The sequence below is a fragment of the Lepidochelys kempii genome, chromosome 6, assembly GCF_965140285.1.
Source record: "Lepidochelys kempii isolate rLepKem1 chromosome 6, rLepKem1.hap1, whole genome shotgun sequence".
In the NCBI taxonomy this organism is placed as follows: Eukaryota; Metazoa; Chordata; order Testudines; family Cheloniidae; genus Lepidochelys; species Lepidochelys kempii.
Window position 1 is genome coordinate 62,092,068 of NC_136385.1, and position 23,273 is coordinate 62,115,340.

The 23,273-nt window shown below is 45.6% G+C and overlaps 2 protein-coding genes across 5 annotated transcripts in view; one reads left to right on the forward strand and one right to left on the reverse strand.

Annotated features, from left to right (window-relative positions):
* Positions 1-1,713: 1,713 nt before the first annotated feature.
* On the forward strand, positions 1,714-22,428 carry LOC140912921 (transmembrane protein 178B). Of its 2 annotated transcripts, XM_073348318.1 has the most exons (4): positions 1,714-2,572; positions 12,210-12,323; positions 14,600-14,737; positions 20,959-22,428. In XM_073348318.1, the coding sequence occupies exons 1-4, from the start codon at positions 2,194-2,196 to the stop codon at positions 21,201-21,203; spliced, it is 876 nt and encodes a 291-aa protein (XP_073204419.1). In that variant the 5' UTR covers positions 1,714-2,193; the 3' UTR covers positions 21,204-22,428. The 2 variants fall into 2 exon arrangements, with proteins under 2 accessions (XP_073204419.1, XP_073204420.1); XM_073348319.1 differs by lacking the exon at positions 14,600-14,737.
* Positions 14,105-23,273, reverse strand: part of PSMC3 (proteasome 26S subunit, ATPase 3) — a 28,384-nt gene continuing 19,215 nt past the window's right edge. For all 3 annotated transcript variants that reach the window (XM_073348317.2, XM_073348315.2, XM_073348316.2), the window contains one exon: positions 14,105-23,192. In XM_073348317.2, the coding sequence (XP_073204418.1) occupies positions 23,082-23,192 (111 nt within the window). In that variant the 3' untranslated portion in view covers positions 14,105-23,081. The remainder of the gene's footprint in view (positions 23,193-23,273) is intronic.

Here is a 23,273-nt window from a genome sequence, read left to right on the forward strand (position 1 = left end):
CTCTGACCAAAGGCTCTTAAGCACAATTAGCTGTCATGGAATAAGATGGAAGGCTCTCTCATGGATCAGTAACTGATTAAAAGAAAACAAAGGGTAGGAATAAGAGGTCAGTTTTCAGAATGGAGAGAGGTAAATAGTGATGATCCCCAGGGATCTGTACTGGGACCAGTACTGTTCATCATATTCATAAATGATCTGGAAAAAGGGGTAAACAGTGAGGTAGCAAAGTTTGCAGATGATGCAAAATTATTCAAGATAGGAAAATCCAAAGTAAACTGTGAAGAGTTCCAAAGGGATCTCTTAAAACTGGGTGAGGAATAAAATGGCAGATGAAATTCAATGATTATAAATGCAAAGTAATGCACACGGAAAACATAATCTGAAATATACATACAAAATGATGGGACTAAATTAGCTGTTTCATTCAAGAAAGAGATCTTGGTGTTTATTGTGGATAATTCTCTGAAAACTTCTACTCAATGGGCAGCGGTAGTTGAAAAAGCTAACAATGTTAAGAACGGCTTAGATAATAAGACAGTAAATATGATGATGGCACTATATAAATCCATGGTATGCCCACACCTGGAATACTGTGTGCAGTTCTGGTCACCCCATCTCAAAAAGATACATTAGAAATGGAAAAGGTATAGAGAAGGGCAACAAAAATGATTACATGTATGGAACAGCTTCTATGGGAGGAGAGATTAAGAAGATTGGGACTTTTCAGTTTGGAAAAGAGACAACAAAGGGAGGCTATGATAGAAGTCTATAAAATGATGAATGGTGTGGAGAAAGTGAATAAGGAAGTATTATTTATCCCAGGAGCCACCCAATGAAATAGGCAGCACATTTTAAAACACAAACTCAACTCCCAGTCTACCTGTAGAAGTGGTTGCTAGGGGATGTGAAGGCCAAAACTATAACCTGGATTCAAAAAAGAATTAGATAAGTTTATGAAGAATAGGTCCATCAGTGGCTATTACCCAAGTTAGTCAGGGATGCAACCCCATGCACTGGGTGGCCCTAGACTTCTGACTGTGAGATGCTGTGGCTGGATGTCAGAGGATGGATCACTTGATGGATTGCCCTGTTCTGTTCATTCCCTTTGAAGCATCTGTTATTGGCCACTGTTGGAAGATGGGATACTGGGCTAGATGGACCATTGGTCTGACCCTATAGGGCCAGTCATACACTATGTAGCATACAAGCTGGCTATACCCATCTGGTAAGGCCCTTCACTACAGACATGCAGTACCCCTATTCTAGATCTAAGTCCTCAGACAGATTTACAGATACCCTTCATGACTATCTTGTAGCACTTGTCTGTTCCGTTCATGGCTCTCTCCAGCTTCACTTGCCTATGATCATAGGATGGTACGGCAGAATGGCTATTCACTAGAGCCTGGGCTATCGCTAGTACCCTAAGGGGGATTTCAAACATGGTTCTCAAAGGGCTGCCCTTGTGCTCCCCTCTTAACTATCTAGTAGCCAAAGTCTGCTGGTGATGGAGCCCCAGAGACTTTTGTAGGTCCGTGTCTTGGGGTGGATCCTGTCGCTGGGTTTAACGTTGTCTTGCATGGAAAGAGTTACGTGGCCTGCATCGCCAGAGTATCTGGCTGTGCTCTGCTGTGGCCACTTGAATTTGGGCCAGCTGGAGAAAAGCACAGCCTGCGACGCCTGCAGCATTTCACACACGCTTTCCTGCCACAGGCAGCGGCAGATGGAAACACGTTTTCTTAAATTTCAGGGGCAGCGTTTCAGGAGGCGCAGACCGCGAGGAGGGAGGGCACGGCAGATGATGCCCAGTGATTCCCTTGGGGGGAGACCGTGTTTAGGGGCCTGCAGGCGGGAGGTACCCAAAGGCCGGGGCACTAACCGCCGTGGCCCCTCCGGCCCTGGGCCGCTCTCCCCGGCCTGCCGCTGGAGCAGAGTGCACGTTGCGCGCTTGCGAAGCGGCCTTTTGGCAGCCAGAGGTTCCCTGTCCCGCAGGCGCCGGACTTCGGTGGGGCGGGAACCCGGCTGTAGCCTCGCCCCGCCGGGGCCGCGCCGCCCGGGCCAGGCTTCCTCCGGGGCAGACGGGGCCGTGCCTTGCTCCGGGCGCCCTTTCAGCGTCCCTGGGGGGTGGGCGGCCGCCCGGCTGCCGGGGACGCGCTGCCGCCCGCCCAGCCGCTCCCCGCCCCCGGCGCGGGTAAGATGGCGGCCGCGGCTCAGGCGCTGAGCGGCTCGGGGCTGCTTTTGGCCGCCGCCGCCCTGGCCCTCCTGGCCGTGGCCATCGGCACCGACTCCTGGTACCAGACGGACGCGCGGCGGCACCGCGAGCGCTGCCGGGGCTTCGGCCACAAGCGCAGCGACCCGCCCGGCTCCATGTCGGCGCCCAGCCCGCACCTGCCGCTCCGCGCCCGCCCCCCGCGGGCCCTGCTGCCCGGCCACCCCCCGGCCTCGGTCCCGGCCCCGGCCGCCGCCGCCCTGGACTCGCACTGCGGCCGCCGCTTCAACTCCACCGTGTCCGGGCTCTGGAGGCGCTGCCACCGCAGGGGATACGAGCCAGACAGCGAGGAGCTCATCCGGACAGGTGCGGGGCTGCGAGCTGGGGGCGGAGTGAGGGGGCGCTCGGGGGAGGCTGGAGGGGGAGGCCGGTCGGAGGGGGCCTGACAAGCGGGTCCGGTGGGGGGGCAGTCCGGGGTGCTGGGGGGGTTCGCGGGGGGGCCCGAAACGGGGGTTGGGGGGCGGAGTGGGGGGCAGCTGGGGGCTCTGTCCAGTTGGGAGGAGCCCGCGCTGCCCTTTCCCTGGGCTGCCCCCTGCCGGTAACCGGGTCCCCTGTGGCTGAGCTGAGCATCTCCGGAGGCTGGAGCAGCCGCTGTCCGCGGTGCTGAGCCCTCCTCGCTCCCAGTTGAGCCCCAGGGAGCTGGCGCCGACCGGCCGAAAAGAGCCGTTGGGAAGGGCTGCGGGACTCTGTCGCCCACCCGGCGACCGGGGCTCCGCTGCCTGCTGGGCCGGGGCCGGTTCTGCCCCCTCAGCCTCCCACCTGGCTGCACCAGCTTCTGGTGTGGGGGTGGCAGCAGCGCCCAGCTGCTCTGGGTCCGTCTCTTTGGGGGCGGGGGGGGGCAGGGAAGCAATGCCACTGCCTGGTGGATAGTGTAGCTCAGGCAGCCAAGGAATTGCAAGGGGATTTGACACCTTCCCTTGAAACTGGAAGGGAGCACTGGTGGCTCCAGGGGACGGAGCTCACAGCCCTGGCCAGGAGTCTGTGGGTGACTGTGGCTTTTCACAGCCAGGTAGCTTTAAAAGGTTGTTATATGTATGTTGGAAGACCGGGTGGCAGATGCCTACCCCATGTAGCACTGCTACAGCTGTGCTGTTGTCTTGGCCAGGCCTGGGTCTGATCAGGTTGCTTCCCTCCTTGTCATTGAAAACATTTAGGCAGCCCAATTTGGTCTGCAGGGCTTTTCCCAGTCTATTTTATAAAGTCCCCATCATTGGAACTAGTGCCATTGTCTCGAGGAGACCCTTCCATATATCCCCTGAAGGGATTTTTCCTGCCTCATAACAAACCTATGAATTTGCTTCATTGGGTCAGTATCTTTTTGGCAGGTAATGGCCAAGAAAAAGGTGAAATATTCCAGGCATGGTCTTATCTGAGCTGTAGAGAAAGGGGCTAGCCCCTCCTATTACATCATGTGAAACTTCCATGTATTTTAATAGGTATGTGCCCTCTCCCACTGCATGATCATCCCTCTGTTATGCCCCAATCTCTATGGTGGGGATAGAACTTTGATCCTGCTCCACCCGCACAGGCCCCTGCTAGGTGAGTTAAGATTATCCTTTAACAGGGCATATGACACACAGTTGAGCAATTGTTTGAACATTATAGTATTTTATTCTGATAGTGCAAACAGTGTGCTGTCTGACTTAGACAGGTATGAAGACAGCCCCTGTCCCAATGTGCTTACAATCCAGATAGACAATCTACAGAGAGTAGTTACGAGGTGGGATACAACAAAAATTCTGTTCTAAAGAGCATGATTTACTGACCCAAGAGAGATTTATTAACATGGATGAGTGAGGGGTTGGAGGAGAAGCTCTGTGACTTAGGCACAAAATGAAAATAAATAGCAAAAACCAAATGTTCCAGTAGTTTTTGATTGTGTCCTCCAGCTGTGGTTCAAGTCCCCATAGCCCCTGTACAACAGAAGATGGAATGACTCACTGTGGAGCTGGATTTCATCTCTGAATCCTCTCTAATGTGCAGCTGTGGCTCCTGTTCCTAGAAATGCCATTACAATATAAATTAGCTTCTTTCTCCATTTAATCTACCAGGATCCATTTTCATTTATATTTCCATGTTGATTTCATTCCACTAAAAGGCAGTTCATTAATTTCATTTTATTAATTGACCTTGCCATTTTAAAATGTCTACCTCTGTTTCTGCTTCCTATTGAACCATTCTGCTTCTACTGAAATTACTAGCATTTCCCTCCCTCGAAGTCCCCCCCCACACTACTTCAAGTCTCACTGTATTGTTCTTTTTTTAAACCTTGCCAAGAGTCCATTCCCATCAGCCAGAAAAGTGCAGGGGTTTTTTGGCACAGGAGTGGTGGTTCTCTGTCTAGTGCTTGATCCACTCACCTCTTTACTCATGGAAGTAAAGTCATTCACATCTGTTAGTATTGCAGGATCATGGATTTAAATGGATCTGGCTCTTTTCTCACTGTTTCCTCCTCATTCCCTGCCTTGCTCACAGCCTCTCCCCACCCAACTTTCCTGTGGCTACAGTTTGTAACCAGCCTCTTCAAGTCAGTGGGGAGATGACTTTTCATTGTGCTCTTTGGTCAAGGACATTATTATGTTTGGGGAACTATAGGCAAACATTTTCCCTTGTTAGGATCTGCAGGTTGTTACAATTTATCATTGCAAGGCTCTCTTTCTCCTTGCTTTGCAACAAACCCAAATCTGAAACCTTAATGGGGACTACTAATTGATTCATGGAAAAAGAAGAAATTTCAGAGGCCCGCAGTGACAGAAGAATAAATGACCTTCTAAGATTTCAATAGATTTTCTAAAAAAATTATTAAGGAAGCAGTCTAGGAAGGGGGAAATCCATTGTTTCAATTCCTTATGGGCCTTTCTCAAGGTTTGAATAAACTAAGTTGACCCTGCCTTTATATCATTATTTACCTATTACTACTAAACAAAAACTGATAACAGAAATAGTGTCTGGTAATTTGGATGTAGTAACTTGCATTATTACATGGTAATATGATTTTTATAGAGACTTTCAAGCATCTCAACCTTTACAGATGAAAATTTCAGAACGTAAATGTACAATAAGGTAGAGAAGCTGAAAAATATCATGAGCAAAATTTAGCTGAGGAAATATTTAAACATAAGAGGGAATTATAATGGAGGATTGTTTTAAAATGCTTTTATTAAATGCCCCAAAACCCCACACTTTTTCAATCATGAAAAGATTTCTTGGATAAAAAAATTTCTGAGTAAGAGGGGAGGTGAAAGAAGCAATATAAAATAAAACAAATGGAGAACCTGATGGCAATGAGTGCCATCAGGAAATTGAGATAACTTCTCTTATCAGTTAAAGGGATCAGTGGAAAAAACCCCTATGGATAGCAGACTTAAAAGACACTAAGAAGTTACTTAAATATAATCTGGAACAAAAAAATCCTAGCAGTGGTATAGGACCATGTAAAAAGGACTGGGGCCTATTTTATAGCACCTTCCTTCTACCAGACCAGGCTTTGATCTTGCTGAACCAGCTCACTTCCTTAGTTAGTTCTGTCTGAGCTCTCTACAGGAATCCAGGGAAGCAATATCCATGAGTTAGTTTTATTTTAAGCCTTCTTACCAAACAAATCAAAACTTTGCAGGCTCTTTCCTCAAAGTCTGTGCAGGCTAACTGGTTGCTTCCCCAACTCTGACCCTCATGCTAGTAACTTCAGTAATTAAGTAATTTACTTGCCTCAGCAATAATGGACTCCACACAGTCTCCCTTCTGTCTATTTGGTCTCTGGAGCAATAGCTCTCTGCATTAGCCCCTGTAGCAGTGCACTGGGAGCACACGCCCTGTGGTCCCTCAGCTTTCTGGAAGATATTGCAGTTCTTTCCTCCATGTCCTACTCTTTTTCATGTGCAACAGGCAGGGCTAGTTAACTAGTTAGTTAGCTAGCTAGGTGCAGGCCTCTGACCCCAAAGGAATGGTACCCCTTATACTTTCACAGTCCCATATGAGAAAAGGAAGGTAAAATTATCAATCATCATACAGAAAAGGCAGTAGTAGAAAATAAATATTTTTTTTCTCTGTACTTAGAAATTAGCAGGAAGATGTAAGTGATATCATAAAGTGATAATGAAATACATACTATCCCATCAGTAACGAGGGAGAATGTTAAATAGCAACTGTTAAAGTTAAAACACTTTAAAATTTGCAGGACTGGATAACTTGCACCCAAGGCTATTAAAGGAATTGGGAGAGGAGCCCTGTGAACAATTAACGTTGATTTTTAACAAATCTTGGAACACAGAAGATTCCAGAGGACTGGAAAAGCCAGCATAGCGCCATCATTTTAAAAGGTTAAACAGGATTACCCAGGAACTTTAGGCCAGTTACCAGGACATAAATCTTAATCAAGATTGTGAGAGACTAATATGTGATGCAATCAGTAAAGAATTAAAAAATGGTAGGATGATTAATCCAAATAAACTTGGTTGTATGGAAAATGTGTCTTGTCAAAAACTTTTTATATATATATTTAAATTTTCGATGTTTTAGCCGTGGAATATCAAGCAAGACTAGGGGCTGGTATTTCCTCTGTATACAGTACTGTATTAGTGAATACTGTGTTTACTTCTGGTGTCAACACTTCAAAAAGGATGTTGAAAAACTGGAAGGGGTTCTGAAAAGAACTACAAAAATTATTTGAGATCTGGAAAACATGCTTTATAGTGAGAGACTAAACAAGCTTAATCTATTTAATTTATCCATGCGAGGGTTAAGAGGTGACTTGATCACAGTCTACAATTGTCTTCATAGGTAAGAGATTTGTGATAGTTAATGGCTCTTTATTCTAGCAGAAGGAGGCAGAACGTTATGCAATGGTTGAAAGCTGAAGCTAGAAAACCTGACTAGAAATAAGACACAATTGTTTAACAGTGAGAGCAATTAAACTTTGGAGTAATTTACCTAGGGATGTGGTGGATTCTCTAACACTTGCAGTCTTTAAATCTAGACTGCATATCTTTCTAAAACATATACCATAGCTTGACTAGAAGGTATGGGCTTGATGCAGAAATTATTAGATGAGGTTCTTTGTCCTATGTTATGTAGGTGGTCAGACTAGATTATCATAATGGTCCCTTTTGGCCTTAATATTTATAAACTTCAAATTCACCTTCAGGGAAACACTTCTTGAGATAGTATCTTCTGTTTCCACCCTACATTTTACAAGACTAGAGTAAATTTTAAACCCTAAGAGAGAAAGTAATGAACTTAACATTTTGAAACCAGATGCATATTGGATTTATATTCTAAAAACATTTAAACCGTCAGGTTTAAATAAAGAGCTGGTGCATCTTTGTTTTAATTAATGGAGTTTTAACCAATGAGTCCTTCGTTCAGATCCCTTGGGACATAAGTGATCAATAAAGCAAGCTATGCTCTTAAATTTTATATTTATATACTGAGATAAAAATGTAAAATTGCTTCTCATAGATATGTGATGGTACCATTATTCTTTACAGTAGTCTATCTAAAATAGGTTTTACCTTTGACAAACCCTGCCTAACTCAATGTAGGAGGTAAATCATAGAGTTTGTTTTTGGGTCTATATTGCAATATCTGTTTACTAATGTGACACTGATTTTTATAAGATTTGATTAATGTGGATGTTAGTTTTGTATAGAATTTCTAATTGTATAATTGTATTATAGCTAAGGCTACGTTTTAGTCACGGGTATTTTTAGTAAAAGTTACGGACAGGGCACGGGCAGTAAACAAAAATTCCTGGCCTGTGACCTGTCCATGACTTGTACTATATACCCCTGACTAAATCTTGGGTGTTCTGGGGCAAGGGGTGGCCCGCTGCTGCTCTCGGGCAAGGGGCAGATGCACTGGCCACTGGAGAAGTCACGTAGGTCCCAGAAAGTCACAGAATCTGTGACTTTGATGACCTCCATGACAGACTTGCAGCCTATATTATAGATTCCATAAAAACTCACACCAAGAAGCTAGATCTATAACAGGGGTGGCCAAACTGTGGCTTATGAGCTGCATGTGGGTCTTTTATCTTTAAAGTGCAGCTCTTGGAGTCCCCCACGCCATCCCCTTTCTCCACCTACTAGACTGGAGGGGGAAACTTGGGATCTCTGCCTGGTGGTGGGCTAGGGGCTTCTGCCCTGCAGGGAGGGGGGTCTTGAGGACTCAGCCCCATGGGGCACACCTGCTGGGGCTCCGGGCTTTAGCAGGAGCAGGGCTGAAGACCGAGCCTCGGTAGGTGCCATCTGCGGGGTTGAAGCCCTGCCAGGTGTGCCCTGGCTCTTGAGTTTCTGAAGATTGTCATATGCGGCTGAGAGGGTCAGTAACTTTGGCCACTCCTGATCTATAAGATGTACACACTGAAGATTCAACCCTCCCCTATAAAGTGTTTAGTATGGTAAATATTAATAATTGGATAGGTAATCAGTGATTCACGATGATTGGGATTACTTAGTTAATTAGATACCATGATGTGGAGGATGTGGCCTAAGTACTTAATTCAGAGCTGTACAAATCTTTTGTGAATGAGACCTGATCCCATTGAAGTCAATAAGAGTTAGATTGAGTTCTGGGAGTGGACAAGAGGCATCCATACAGCAAAATCCCCCATATTACCTCTCTGAATTAAGTCTTTATTAACAAAATTCAATTCTTGTTTCTCTGTCCTTGTTGATGAGAGCTGTATAAGGACTTAGAGAGGGAGCACACTCTGGAATCTCCCTCTTTAGTGTGGTTTTACAAATCTACGCACTCAGATTCAATTATAAAATAAATTAAAATCAATAGTCTTTTAGCATGTGGGAAATTGAGATCACCTCTCTCCCATCCCCTTCTCAATTTCTAAATATCCCCGGACTTAAGAGGGCCCCAGGTACTTGCCTTTTTTTCCTTGTGAAGTCTGTCCCTCCCCCAATACCCAGTGGAGCCTGGTCTGTGCTGAGAGGTTACTGTCCCAATGAATCTCATGAGAGAAGGAAATAATAAGAACATAAGATAAAAATGGCCAGACTGGGGTCAGACCAATGGTCCATCTAGCCTGGTATCCTGTCTATGACAGTGGTCAGTGCAAGATGCTTCAGAAGGAATGAACAGAACTGGGTATTTTAGAGTGATCCATCCCGTTATCCAGTCCCAGCAGTTAGGACACCGAGAGCATGGGATTTTATCCCTGACTGCCTTGGCTAATAACCATTGATGGATCTATCCTCCATGAACTTATCTAATACTTTTTTGAATCCAGTTATACTTTTGGCCTTCAACACCCTACTGCAACAAGTTTCACAGGTTGTCTGTGTTGTGTGAAGAAGTACCTTCTTTTGTTTGTTTTAAACCTGTTGCCTGTTAATTTCATTGGGTGACCCCGGCTTCTTGTGTTCTGTGAAGGGTAAATAACACTTCCCTATTCACTTTCTCCATAGCATTCATGATTTTATAGATCTCTTTATAGATCACATCCCCTTAGTCATCTATTTTCTAAGATTAACAGTCCCAGTCTTTTTAATCTCTCCTTGTATGGAAGCTGTTTCATACCCTTCATCATTTTGGTTGCCTTTCTCTGCACCTTCTCCAATTCTAAAGATGATCAGAACTGCATGCAGTATTCAAGGTGTAGATGTACCATAGATTTATATAGCAGCTTTATGATATTTTCTGTCTTATTATATATCTCTTTCCTAATGGTTCCTAACATTGTTAGCGTTTTTGATTGCTGCTGCACAATGAGTGAATGTCTTAGAGAACTAGCCACAATGACTCCAAGATCTCTTTCATGAGAGGTAATATCTAATTTAGACCCCATCATTTTGTATGCATAGCTGGGAACATGTTTTCCAATTTGCATCACTTTGCACTTACCAGCATTGAACTTTATCTACCATTTTTGTCGCCCAGTCATCCAGTTTAGTGAGATCCCTTTTGTAATGTTTTGTAGTCAGCTTAGGACTTAACTATCTTGAGCAATTTTGTACTGTCTATGAATTTTGCCATTTCACTGTTCACCTCCTTTTCCAGCTCATTTAGGAATATGTTGAACAGCACTGGTTCTCACCACAGATTCTTGGGGACCCCACTATTTACCTCTCCATTGTGAAAACTGACCATTTATTCCTGTCCTTTTGTTTCTGGTCTTTCAACCGGTTATTGATCAATGAGAGGACCATCCCTATTATCCCATGACAGCTTAGTTTGCTTAAGAGCCTTTGGTGAGGGACCTTGCCAAAGGTTTTCTGAAAGTCCAAGTACATGATATGGTCTGGATTATCTTTGTCCACATGCTTGTTGACCCCTCTCTCAAAGAATTCTAATAGATTGGTGAGGCATGATTTCCCCTTAGAAAGCCACATTGACTCTTCCCCATCATATTATGTTTGTCTGTTCTTTACTATACTTTCAATCAATTTGCCTGGTACTGAAGTACACTTACCAGCCTGTTATTGCCAGGATTGCCTCAGGAGCCTTTTTTAAAAATCAGTGTCACATCTATCCTCCAGTCATCTGGTTCAGAGGCTGATTTAAGTGATAGGTTACATACCACAGTTAGTAGTTCTGCAATTTCATATTTGAGTTACTTCAGAACTCTGGGGTGAAGATCATCTGGCCTGGTGACTTATTTAATTTATCGACTTGTTCCAAAATCTCCTCTATTGGTACCTCAATTTGGCAGAGTTCCTCAGATTTGTCACCTAAAAGAATGGCTCATGTGTGGGGATCTCCCCTATATCCTCTGCAGTGAAGACTGATGCAAAAAATTAATTTAGTTTCTCTACAATGACCTTATTTTCCTTGTTTAGCACCTCAATTGTCCAGTGGCCCCACTGACTGTTTGGCAGGTTTCCTGATTCTGATGTATTTAAGTTTTGGGTTTTTTTGTTTTTGCTGTTTTTGTATGCTTATCTTCAAATTCTTTCTTGGTTTGCTTATTATACTTTCACACTTGTCTTGCCGGAATTAATGCTCCTTTCTATTTTCTTCACTAGGATTTGACTCCCAATTTTTACTGGATTCCTTTTTCCCTCTTTTACCCCGCTGTTTAGCCATCATGGCATTTTTTTGGTCCCCTGTTTTATTTATTTGTGGTATAGATATAATTTGAGCCTCTATTATGGTGTTTTTAAACAGTCTCCATGCTGTTTGCAGGCATTTCACTCTTCTGACTGTTCCTTTTTAATTTCTGCTTAACTAGCTTCCTCGTTTTTGTATAGTTCCCTTTTTTGAAGTTAAATGCTATTGTGGTGGGTTTCTTTGGAATTTTGCCTCCTACGAGGATGTTAAATTTTAATTACATTATGGTCACTGTTACCAAGTGGTTCAGCTAATATTCACCTTCTGGACCAGATACTGTGCTTCACATAGGACTAAATCAAGGATTGCCTCTCCCCTTATGGGATTCAGGACAAGCTGCTCCAAGAAGTAGTCATTAATGGTGTCTAAAATTTTTATTTCTACATCCCTTCCAGAGGTGGCATATACCCAGTCAATATGAGGATAGTTGAAATCTCCGATTATTACTGAATCTTCTGCTTTTGTAGCTCTCTCTAATCTCCCAGAGCATTTCACAACCACTGTTGCAAGGAGCTGAGCAGGACTGTTCCCTAGTATGCTTTTACAAGTGTTTTGTTCACTCCCAAGCAATGGGGCTGCCTTCTCCTTCAGTGACTATGCCACACTCACCCCCTCCCCTTTTAATCGCAGGTCACACTTTGTGCGCTCATCCCGAAACTCACTTACAGTCACAGTCCCTTTTTTGGTTACACTTGTTCTGTTGCTGTCCTATTCATTTGCTGGCTTGAGTTAGTGGGTTAATTTCGAACTAAGACCATCATGTGTCTGCCATGCTAGACTGGCAAACTCTGCTTCTTAGGACAACAGAGGGAAGGAGGCACTTCCTAAAGTCAAGCTAGGTACAGGGATTTCACTTGGACATTGATCTTTCTGTCTCTTTCAGGAGTTATTCAGCGCTGCACTGCTGTGAAGTACCATTACACCTCATCCTCTCTGCCACGCAACTTACCCATCAATATTACCAACATCATCCGGCAGGACGAGTGGCATGCTCTCCGTAAGTAATCCAGACTCTTACCAATGCCATGCACCCTTACTGAGCAGAGTACAAGCATATTCAGAATCTTTCATATCTAGGTCACTGCCATGACTTCAGTACCGAATGGGGCACTGATGCAGAGATCAGTGAATGGTATCTAGAGCTAAAATGAACCTTAATTAGGGAGGCTGGAGACAAGCAAATTATGTTAATAGAAAGTTAATAGAAAGTGACACAAGTGTAGAGGACATTTGGAGTGGCTAGTGCAGGGGCCATATAAATTGGCAATAATGGTGTAGATCTGCTAGGGTGTGATGGAAGTGTCAGTGCAGTTTATTGAATACCCTCTCAGCGGCTAGGTGTTGGTCAGACTCAACGCTGAAGCACAGATTAGTCAGGGTTATACACTTATTTGATTTGTACAGTGCCTGCCATGCTTTCTCTCTACATCCCAAATGGTGCATGACCTCTCCTCCCAGAAAGCATGCTAATTTTGACTTTTCCACAAGCTCATCCCTGCATGCTCCTGTTCATAGATTCATAGATACTAAGGTCAGAAGGGGCCATTATGATCATCTAGTCCGACATCCTGCACAACGCAGGCCACAGAATCTCACCCACCGACTCTTGCAAAAAACCTCTCACCTATGTCTGAGCTATTGAAGTCCTCAAATTGTGGTTTAAAGACTTCAAGGAGCAGAGAATCCTCCAGCAAGTGACCCATGCCCCATGCTACAGAGGAAGGCGAAAAACCTCCAGGGCCTCTTCCAATCTGCCCTGGAGGAAAATTCCTTCCTGACCCCAAATATGGCGATCAGCTAAACCCTGAGCATATGGGCAAGATTCACCAGCCAGATACTACAGAAAATTCTTTCCTGGGTAACTTGGATCCCACCCCAAACCCCTCGCACCTGCCTGGTCACCTGCAACCCACCTGAAAGTGCTCCACTCTCTCTCCTTCCTCACCTACTTCCCCTATTTGTCCTATCCAAGTTCACCTTGCCTTCTGGGGTTCCCTTCCTGGACTCCTGAGGATAAGAGCTACTAGGCAACCCAGCTTCCTCTGCTGATTTCTACCCTTTTTTACTTACCAGCACAAACTTAGGTGACTTTTTATGCAATTAATCCAACATGACTGAGATCATGCTGTAGCCTCACACATCTGCATGTTCATAGAGGTGCTGCACATGGATGCTGTCACAAAGAACTATGGTTAGAGAGACATACAAGAAAATGCTATAGGGCTTGACAAGTCTGTAGGTGTTGGGCTCAGAACATCAGATTCCTACATTCTGGTCTAAATTTTGAAAAGTGGTTAGTGATTTTTGGTGTGCCCAAGTTGAGACGCATTAAAGGGGCCTGATTTTCAGCAAGTGCTGAGCATCAGTCCTATGAAAATAAAACCTTTTTAGAGTGATGCAAGTTGGGCTCCCAAACTCATTATCATTTTTTAAAAGGTAGCTCTCCGATCCAGCAAGATCAGAGACAAGTAGGTGTACTACAGTGAGGAAGAGAGGAGCTGAGCTCTAGATAGCATTACCCAGTGTCCCTGATGCCCCAATACACAGGGTACACCCCATCCATTTCCCCAGCCCCATTTGAGCTCAGGGAAAAGAGAAACTGCCAGGAGAAGCCAGCCAGAAACTGAGTTGACGGCAGCAGCAGAAAGAAGCAGGGTCCTCCACATGTTGAAGACACCAGTATCTGGATTTTTTTTTTTTTTTTTACAGCTTTTACTATGGACGGTCTCTCCCCTGTTTTGATTAGCTGTTTGCTCCAATACTCTTCCTCCTGTTCCCTCAGTCTCTTCACCTCAGCCTCACTACACCTGCCCTCCATACTTTTCCCCATTTCCTTTACCCCCTCCTTTCAGTGTCTCCTTTCTTTTGCGTTGTGTCTCTGTCTAGCTAATCATCTCCCAACAACAACAAATAACCCTAGTGTAACAAAGCAACAAAAAGTTGTGGTTTTAACAGGTTTGCAAACCATCAGAATGTTTATGTTGTATCCCTTCTACCCATCACCCTCTGTCCAATTTGTCTCTTGCACTTCAGGACAGTGTGTAGTTCCCAGCACAAAGGGGCCCTGGTCACAGTGTGCCTAGACACTACTGTAATGCAAACAATTTCTTTCTAAGAGGGTGCAGTAAGGGAAGCCCCTCAGGGATACTAACTTTAGGGACAGTAGACCTAATAATCTCAATGGATTGTGTCTGTTCTCTCTCTCTCTGCTCCCCACAATCCTGTCTTGGTGTCTCCTTTGTTTCTTCCCCTCTTGCTCCTCTCTCTTCTCAGATCTGCGGAGAATGACAGCTGGTTTCATTGGCATGGCAGTCTCCATCATCCTGTTTGGCTGGATCATTGGTATGCTGGGCTGCTGTAAACAGCACGAGCTCATGCAATATGTGGCAGGGCTGCTCTTCCTCATGGGAGGTGAGAGTCTCTCTCTTCATTCTAATATCAAACTTTTGATAGAAAGCATTAGAGCCACATCCCAAGCAGATAGAAGTACAATCAGCCTCATCAGCAAACTGCACAAAGCCATTTATTAATGCAATAGTTGATGTAACAGAGGTTGAAATTTTAGACACACGTGGCAGGAGATGAGTCAGGGTTCTTCTTTGCACCTGTGTCAGTGTAGATCTCACTGTAGGCATGCATGCAAGATCAGAGGCTTCTGAGTAGCGGTGTCCATCAAGGCTGTGCATGTCCCCTGTACCACCTCGTGCTCCTGCGCGAGGGCATAAAGGGCGGGGCAGTAGTGACCCTCCCTCAGTTCCCTCTTGCTGCCCATGGAAGTGAGGCAGAATCTAGTGACTGCTTGACCCACTACACACTTCAGTCCATCTGGTGAAGAATTATGTCCCTATACTTTCTCTAAAGGACATTTTTTTTTTTAAATGGCAAATTGATATCTCTATGTACAGCAAGACAAGGGGCTTAGCGCCAAACACCGCACCTCATGGCAGAGTCCACTCTGGGTTCGAACCCTACCTATCCTGCAATGGGCTGATCTCCCTCAGGGACGGATACAGACGAGGCCTCTTCTGTCTAGGAGAGCTACCTCCTGAATAAGTGCTTTTTATGCAAGTCCTTCTCTGCCACGACCCACAAGTCCAGGGAAGTGGGACTCAAGCTACATTTGCTTGAGCAGTCCATTTGGGTCACTCTAGTTGTAACAGTCACCTCTGGGTCCAGAGTGAGGATGGATAAGCCAGCATTGACCAGTGCTCATTTAAGGACTTAATGCTTCGGGATGGGGCAGTGGAAAGTAGAGAACGCTGGCAGAGTCGGCGCTGAACACTTCAGTGTCAAGTAAGACCTCAGCATGGGCACCTCAACTGCAACAGTCCTGGCATTGATTAAATCAGCATGAACAACTCCAGCTCCCATACCAACTGCCCTGACTCAGGCAGCACAGCCAGCCCATGCCCACTCATAAATAGCATACCAACTTGTGTAGTTGGTCTGAGCATCCGTGTAACTCTGACTGAGGGGAGATCCCGGATGGAAGACAAGGGAATACCACTTCAAGGACAAAACTCCTAATCAATCATGCAGAACAAGAGACCCGGTTGCAGTGATGCTCAGCTCTGTCATGAGTAAGAGGCTCAGGTATTCTCCGGAGATATCCTTGTCACTCCCAGAGATGTTCCCAATACTGAAGAGATGGCTGGTACCAGCCTTGTACCATTACTGAGCATCACCCTGGAATGAGGTGAGAGATTCCTCCTCCCCATCACTGATGTAATTCTTCTTGCCAGCGTCGAGCAGAAAGTCTGGTCTCCTGTCATCAGAGAATGACCCAAGGAGGCTATCTAGGAGCGCAACCAGCAGGGAGTTGTCAGTAAGACCAATATGGCATGCCATACAGATATTGGCCACACTGGGCCAGCCAGCCCTAATGTGGCCAATATCTGTATGGCATGCCATATTGGTCTTACTGACAACTGTCCTCCCACATGTCAAGGAGCAGATCACCTTCCTGCACTCCATGCTCTCTGGCAGCTTTTTTGGCGGGCCAACCACACTAGAACCAGACATGGGCCCAAAGAAAAGGAGACTAGAGGAAAGCCCCCAGCATCCTCCAATGGCAGACAAGGCAGTAACACTATCATTTGCCTCAGCAATAGAAGACTTTAATACCTTCCAGGACTTCCTGTCCTGAATGGTAGAGACCTTGGACATTGAGGTTAAGTTCATGTAAAGAGTCTCACAAGCTCTTTGATATTCTGAGTGCGATGACCCTCGTCAACATCACTCTCCCTATTAATGAAAGGATCCCAGAACTGGCGAAAGAGCTATTGCAGACCCTGGCCACTCTTCCTCCCACCTCCAGGAGTGTGGAGAAAAAGGTATCAGGTGCTACCAAAAGGTTCTGAGCACTTCTGTGCTCACCCAAACCCAGGTTATTGGTCATCTGCAGTGTAAGAGAAATCAAAGCCTAAGAAGGGCACGCCTAAGAATAAAGACCCACAAAAGGCATCTTCATGAGGTGTTGCTTTGGGTGGTGAATTACCAAGTACAATTACTTCATGGGGGAAAGAATAGCAGGGATAACATGAAAGATCATCAAGAAGGAGCAGATGGTTCATGGGAACATTGCTGCAGGTAGCAATGGATGCCTCTGATACGACTGCAAGACTGATTGCTACAGCCCTCGCTACAAGACAGGTCTGCTGGCTCCAGGCACTGGGCATACCACAAGTAGTACAGGCCATGATAAAGGACCTGCCTTTCGAGGGAATGGCGCTCCTAAACTAGTGGACAGATGAAGTGCTCCACTTCCACAAGGATTCAAAGGCCTTGTTAAGGACCCTGGGATTTACACATCAGCCCCCTACAGAAACTCTTACAAATATGAACTCCACCAATGGCAGGGGAGGTTGTCTTACTTCTAGGGCCAACAGCTGGAATATCAGCCGCAGGGGATGCCCATCTTCCACCTCTTTGGCCAACCCAGCTTCCTCTGAGACAGCAGATTTGATGGGAGGGTTGAGAGACACAACGGTACTGATCTAAAGTCTATAACTACTTCAACTATTTTGCTCCATTCCAACAGGCCTGGGTGGTTGTCACAGGTAACAAAAGGCATTAGACAACATTGCCCAAGGCTACCCTGTATGGTTCTACTGACTACATTCTACCTTCCCCATCCGGTGACCTCTCTCATAAGAGCCTGTTAAAACAAAAATGACCTTGCTTCATCTGGGAACCATAACTGAGATACCCTAGGAATACGGATATTTCTTTATCCTGAAGAAGAGAAGGAGCAGTCCTATCCCAGGCCTGAGACAGATTCAGGATGGTAATATTTTTCTCCATCTCTGCAAGCAACGGACTGGTTCATGGCTCTCAACTTGCAGGATCTGTACTTCCATATCCCCATCCAGCTAGCACACAGGAAGTATCTAAGATTCACGGTGGGGTCAAACTATTACCAGTAGTAGGTGGTGCTGTTTGGACTCTCTGTGGCCTGAAAGTCTTCACAGAATGCCTAACAGTGGTAGCAGCACAGCTCAAAAGAAAAAGCATCCACATCTATCCTTACCTGGACAATTGGCTGATCAGTGGTGGATCTCAGCAGGAATCTGCAGCACAACTGAAGTTCATCATCCCTCTCCCTGTTCTCTCATCTGGGACCCCTAGGTATGTCTGCATGGCCCACTCCTTTTGGTGTAGAGTACCGACCCTACATGCCCTGCTACCGCAGTGCAGTGCAGGCGGTGAGACACTGCTTAGGAAAGTAGAGTAAGGACACGCCTAAACCCTATTGGTACATACCCTACGTGCCCAAGCAGTGCCTCCCTTGTCTATAGTGCTGTTTTTAGCAGTGTAGTGTCCTGCTGCCTTCATGTTCCTGGAGTCTTTCCCCACCACAGCGAAAGGCTCGAGCAGTGAGAAAAGACTCTGTCAGGGGAGGAAACGCTGCAGCAGTTCCCCATTGTTGGAGCCTTTCCCTGCTGCAGGGAGCTGCCAAAGCCTTTCCCCACTTTCTTCCCCCAGCCAGAGCCTTCAACTGGCACGTGTAGCTACACACCGCAGTGTGGATATAGCCTGCTTTTCACGGCTGCGTGTAGCTGCACATAGCCTATACACTGCTGCTAGTGATGTGCAGTGTAGATGTATCCCTGGTGAACTATGAAAAACAGTCTCTCCTCCCATCACAGACGATAGAGTTCGTAGGAGCCCTGATTCCAGTTTGGCGAGAGCATCCCTTCCTGAAGAAAAGTTCATGCCCCAGCAATCACTGGTGCTCAACTGCAACTGTATGAATGTGTCTGGGGCTGCTAGGCCACACTGCTTGGCAGACTTCACCTGCGACTGTTCTACCTTTGTCTCAGGTAGCTGTATTCCCCAACAAAACACCAGATGAACAAGAAGATGATGGTCTTACTGCAGGTTGTCACAGAACTGAGCTGCTGGAAGGAACCTGAAAAATGGGCTTGGAGGCGTTACCATTCTGAAACCCCCCCACCCACACCCCCCTTACTATTTTAATCGCACACACATCAGGTACAGATTGGAAAGCCCACTGGAACATCTACAAATGCAAGGAACTCAGGCTAGCCCACATGGCCTTTCTATCTGTTCTTCAAAAACTCTACAGTGCAGCTCCTAATGGATAACACCTTGTGATGCACTACATAAACAGGTAAGGAGGCATCTGCTTGGCTCCTCGCTGCCTGGAAGTCATCAGGCTCTAGCCCTGGAGCCAACAGGGATAACCCTAATGGGTTTTCACCTCGTGGATTTCTTAAGCAGAGAATCAGTAATCACTTAGGAATAGTTGTTTCATAAATTCCAAGACTAGAAGGGGACCATTGTCATCATCTAGTCTGACCTCCTGTATAACACAGGAGATAGACCTCTCCCAAACTGATTCCAAGCATGTAGCTTTAATCTTCCTTTAAAATGGTCCATGATGGAGTGTGGTGGAAGTCCCTCATTGATCTGATATTCCTATGTTGCACCTTCACTAAAAACCACAAAATGTGAAAATTGGTAGTTTAGGTCAATAACTAGGGTAAAGGGATTTCAAGCCATGTCAACCAAGGTTTCTGAGAAAAGATGGCCTGGAAAATGAGCTATTTTCCAGGATGCAAAAGTATTCAAACTTTTTTTTTCCCCTGTGAAGTGGCAAAAAAAGAAAGGCAGGAGACATGCAACATAGTTTACTAGCCTACCCTAGCTGAGAGATTGTGCACAGTGCAAAATTTAGTGGAATGAGATGAAGATTTGGCAAGCTCCAGCACGTTTAGCGCATTGCTAAATGTGGCAAAGGCAGAGCACTCTGCTTCCTTTACAAAAAAATAAATTCTAGTCTTTTACCTAGCAATGAGATCTTAACATAAAATCTGAACCCAAGAAGGCTGGTCAGTGGAGAGAATGAATGTTGGTTTGTAGCAAAAGGTTCATAAGAGGACATTTTACTTTGTACCTAAGTGAGGGAGAACAGGGGAAGCTCAAAAGGGCCAGATCTAGGCTACAAGTACTTCCTGAGCTGGGAGGCAGGGAGACTGCCCTAGTTGGAGGAGTCTGGGTATCTGCTCTCCTCTAGTCCATTGAGGGAACCGAGAAGGCCACTGTTGGTAGTTGAGTCCAAAACAAACAGTCCCCCTGGAGGCTGAGCGGCACAAAGCGCTCCACTTCCAAAACAGCAGCACAATGTTCTGGCTTCCCCGCATGAAGGTTGGCTGGCGTGAGAAGTGTCACTTTAACTCCTGGCTTTCCAACACTCTGGTTTAAATGACCTATCCAGGACATGCGTGGTGGATATAGCTACAAACTTAAATTTGTTGGTGCATAAATATTCAGCACAAATGTGTGCCAGGTGCTTTAATAGCAAAGGCTGCACCTTTACCAAGCCAAGAAAGGCTTCCCTTAAGCTCTCTGGAAATGGGTGAAAGAACAGCTGCAAGTTTACTATGGAGGCCTGCCTAGCTCTATTGAAAGTTTGGTGAGCTGAGAGGGTAAACAGCATGTTTGTAGAAATCTAGCTTCCCATTTCAGCTAAGGTCACTGACAGGAAATGAGTGAAGTTAGCAAAATACAGCAGAGAATGGGAGAAAATTAATCTGAAACAGCTCCTGGACAGTGGGGTATAGTTGAGACACGAGTGTAGGAGTGAGCATTAAGGCCATGTCTACACTAACTGCTGCTGCAATCAATGCAGTGGTGTTGATTTAGGGGGTCTGGTGAAGATCTGCTAAGTCAATAGCAGAGCACTCTCCCATCAACTGTGGTACTCCACCTCCTAGAGGAGTAAGGTAAGTCTGCAGGAGAACATCTCATGTAGACACTGCAGTAAGTTGATCTTAGCTACATCAACCTGTTATTCACATTACTTGAGTTATGTAACTTAGGTTGACTTACCATAGTAGTGTAGACAAGACCTAAGTTAGGCAGGTAAGTGTAATGGTGGGAGGGGAAGCTGACCTGAGCAGCTGGAAAATGAAATGCAGTGTAGTGGAGTTGTAGGCTGTGTTTTGGGTGTTTTTAAATCATTTTCTGTATGATTTCACTGTAAAGAATAAAAGCTCATCAAGAGGCTGAGGCTTGGGGAGGGAGGAAGGAAGGAAACTATGGATACAGCTGCATTGCTTTGCAGGCCTGGTCAAAGGCCTACTATTCTTTTTGCTTTCCTCCTGCAGGTACATGCTGTATCATCTCACTCTGTACCTGTGTGGCTGGGATTAATTTTGAGTTGTCTCGCTATCCTCGCTATGTCTATGGGCTGCCAGAGGATATCAGCCATGGCTACGGCTGGTCCATGTTCTGTGCCTGGGGAGGCCTAGGACTTACTCTTTTGGCTGGATTCCTCTGCACGCTGGCCCCCTCACTCAATGCCTCTCGTACTGCTGTACAGAAACCCCGACAGGAAAATGGAGCTGTGTGACCTTGAAGGGTGCAGGAGAAGAGACTCCAGCAAGCACAGCCTATGTAAAACTGGGTTAACAGCACCATGGACATTTCTGCCCCATTGCTGAGGGTGGTGCACACCTGTGGAACAAACTAGGGATGGTAAAGGTTTTTAGCCAAGTCCTGTGGTTCTCTTGCTACAAAATTTCTGTCAGACTCTGCAACAAGCTGGGGTTGACGTCTCAGTGATTTGCTCATTGATTTAAGAGGAGTTTCTTTTATATACAAGGGATTATCTCCTGTTTAGTTGAAACACTAACTGCAGCTCTTTTGTTCTAGTCCAGTTGTGGAGGATTCTTGTCCATTATAAATGTATAGCTGCAGAGTTTGTGTAATGCTGACCACCCTTCCAGCTGGCTTGGCCTCCAGCAGTTTGGCTCAGCCCTCCATTTTCCAAAAGAGCCTGGAGATCCAAATAATGGTTCAGGCAAAGGGCAATTCATCCATCCTCAGTATTGATAGATCTGCTGCTGGTGGCCACTACTGAACTTGCTTGGAAAGACAGCAGGAGTTAAACAAACCAGCCTTCCCCTTCTTCAGGGACGGGGGGAGTTGGTCCACTGCTCTCCACATCAGGCCCTTCCTGCAGTTGAAGTCAGTCACTTCTTTGCCAGTTAATACACATGACCCTAGGAGCTACAAGCAACATTCATTCACTGTGGAATTGTTCCACAAGGGGAGAGAGGTGCATTTCTGTGGCAGTGGTTTCAGCTCCTGGGATCAACCTCAAGGACCCAGCCTACCTGCAAGGAAAGAGCTCTCTGTGAAAAGAGTTGATAGCTTTTACTGTTGAGCTTAGAGGGAGACACGCTGCCACCAGGAAGATAGAGCAGTAACAGTAGTTTGTTGCAGTATTACCGGAAGATTTATTTTCCCCAGAAAGCTTGGCTTATGCTCCTTTCATACACTGGCCCTAGTTGTCCATGTGGGATATATCAGCTGTGCACAGTTCAGTTGATTCCATGTCCTGTAATCAGCACTAAGGCTAACTCAGGAACATGAGCCAAGCTACATGTAAAGTTTTCTTTCATACATACCTCCTGCTGCTCCCCCACGAGGTGCAGTGGGAGAGGGATGTGTTTCTCTAACGCAACTGAGTGGCATGTAAGATAAGCAGTGCTAAAGTCAGTATATTTATAAAGTGTCATTTTTAAATGGAGGCTGTGATTCTCAACTGGCATTAAAGTACTGAAAAACTTGAATGGCTTGATGAGTTATTTTGCAGAGCAGTAACTATTCACTCCACTTCAAGCTGTATACAATAGCCATATATTAACAGGTTGAGAAAGGGGTGCAACAGCCACCAAGAGGGAAGGATCCTGGGTGGAACTGGGAGCAAGAAGGTAAGAACATTCTTTTGCAAAGGAGAGGTAAAGAGGCTTGTGGTATGGGACAAGTACATGACCCTAACAAAAGACTGCTAAAGCTAGTGTAGCATTAGACAGGCTCTGCTTAGCTGTTTGCCTCCACTGGCTGTAGCAGTGAAAGAATTGTATATGTGTTGAGGACCTTGTTGCCCAATGGTTTATTTGGATTAAATATATTGTCACTCCTACTCCACAGCAAGTGGCTCTAAAACATAAGCAATTACTCCCACCCTAAGATGTAAGACTTCAAAGCCAATTTCACATTCATGGAGGGGATTAATTATTTTCCCTTCAAGCTGTAGCATTATGAACCTTATCTAGCCAAGAATGTTTTTTTTTTAAAGGAGGAAAAAAAAGCTTTATTTTTTTTCCAGCACATAATATGACCAAACAGTCCAGTCTTAACCATCCTCTGTTTAGTCCAGTCCTCTCGAATTCCAGCCTGTCCAATTCTGCCAAGGCCACAATACCTGATTGCAGTGTAGAGATTAGGCATAGTATTGCAGATTGGCTTTTTTCTTGGCCTGAACCTCCAGGATTCCTTCCATGTAGTCCTCATGGGTGAGCTCTGTGGCTCCACGCCGAAGTGCGATCATCCCCTACCCCAATGAGAGAGAGTAGTTAAGGGACTGAGGGCATGGGCTTGGCACCAGATCAACCTGTCGTAAATTACTCCATCC

What these genes read in the sequence shown, in the direction of transcription:
- LOC140912921 (XM_073348318.1), top strand. Translation starts at nt 2,194, where the DNA reads ATGGCGGCCGCGGCTCAGGCGCTGAGCGGCTCGGGGCTGCTTTTGGCC. An exon ending in GGACGAGTGGCATGCTCTCC is followed by an intron (nt 12,324 to 14,599) that starts GTAAGTAATCCA and finishes CTCTCTTCTCAG; the next exon opens with ATCTGCGGAGAATGACAGCT. An exon ending in GCTGCTCTTCCTCATGGGAG is followed by an intron (nt 14,738 to 20,958) that starts GTGAGAGTCTCT and finishes TTCCTCCTGCAG; the next exon opens with GTACATGCTGTATCATCTCA.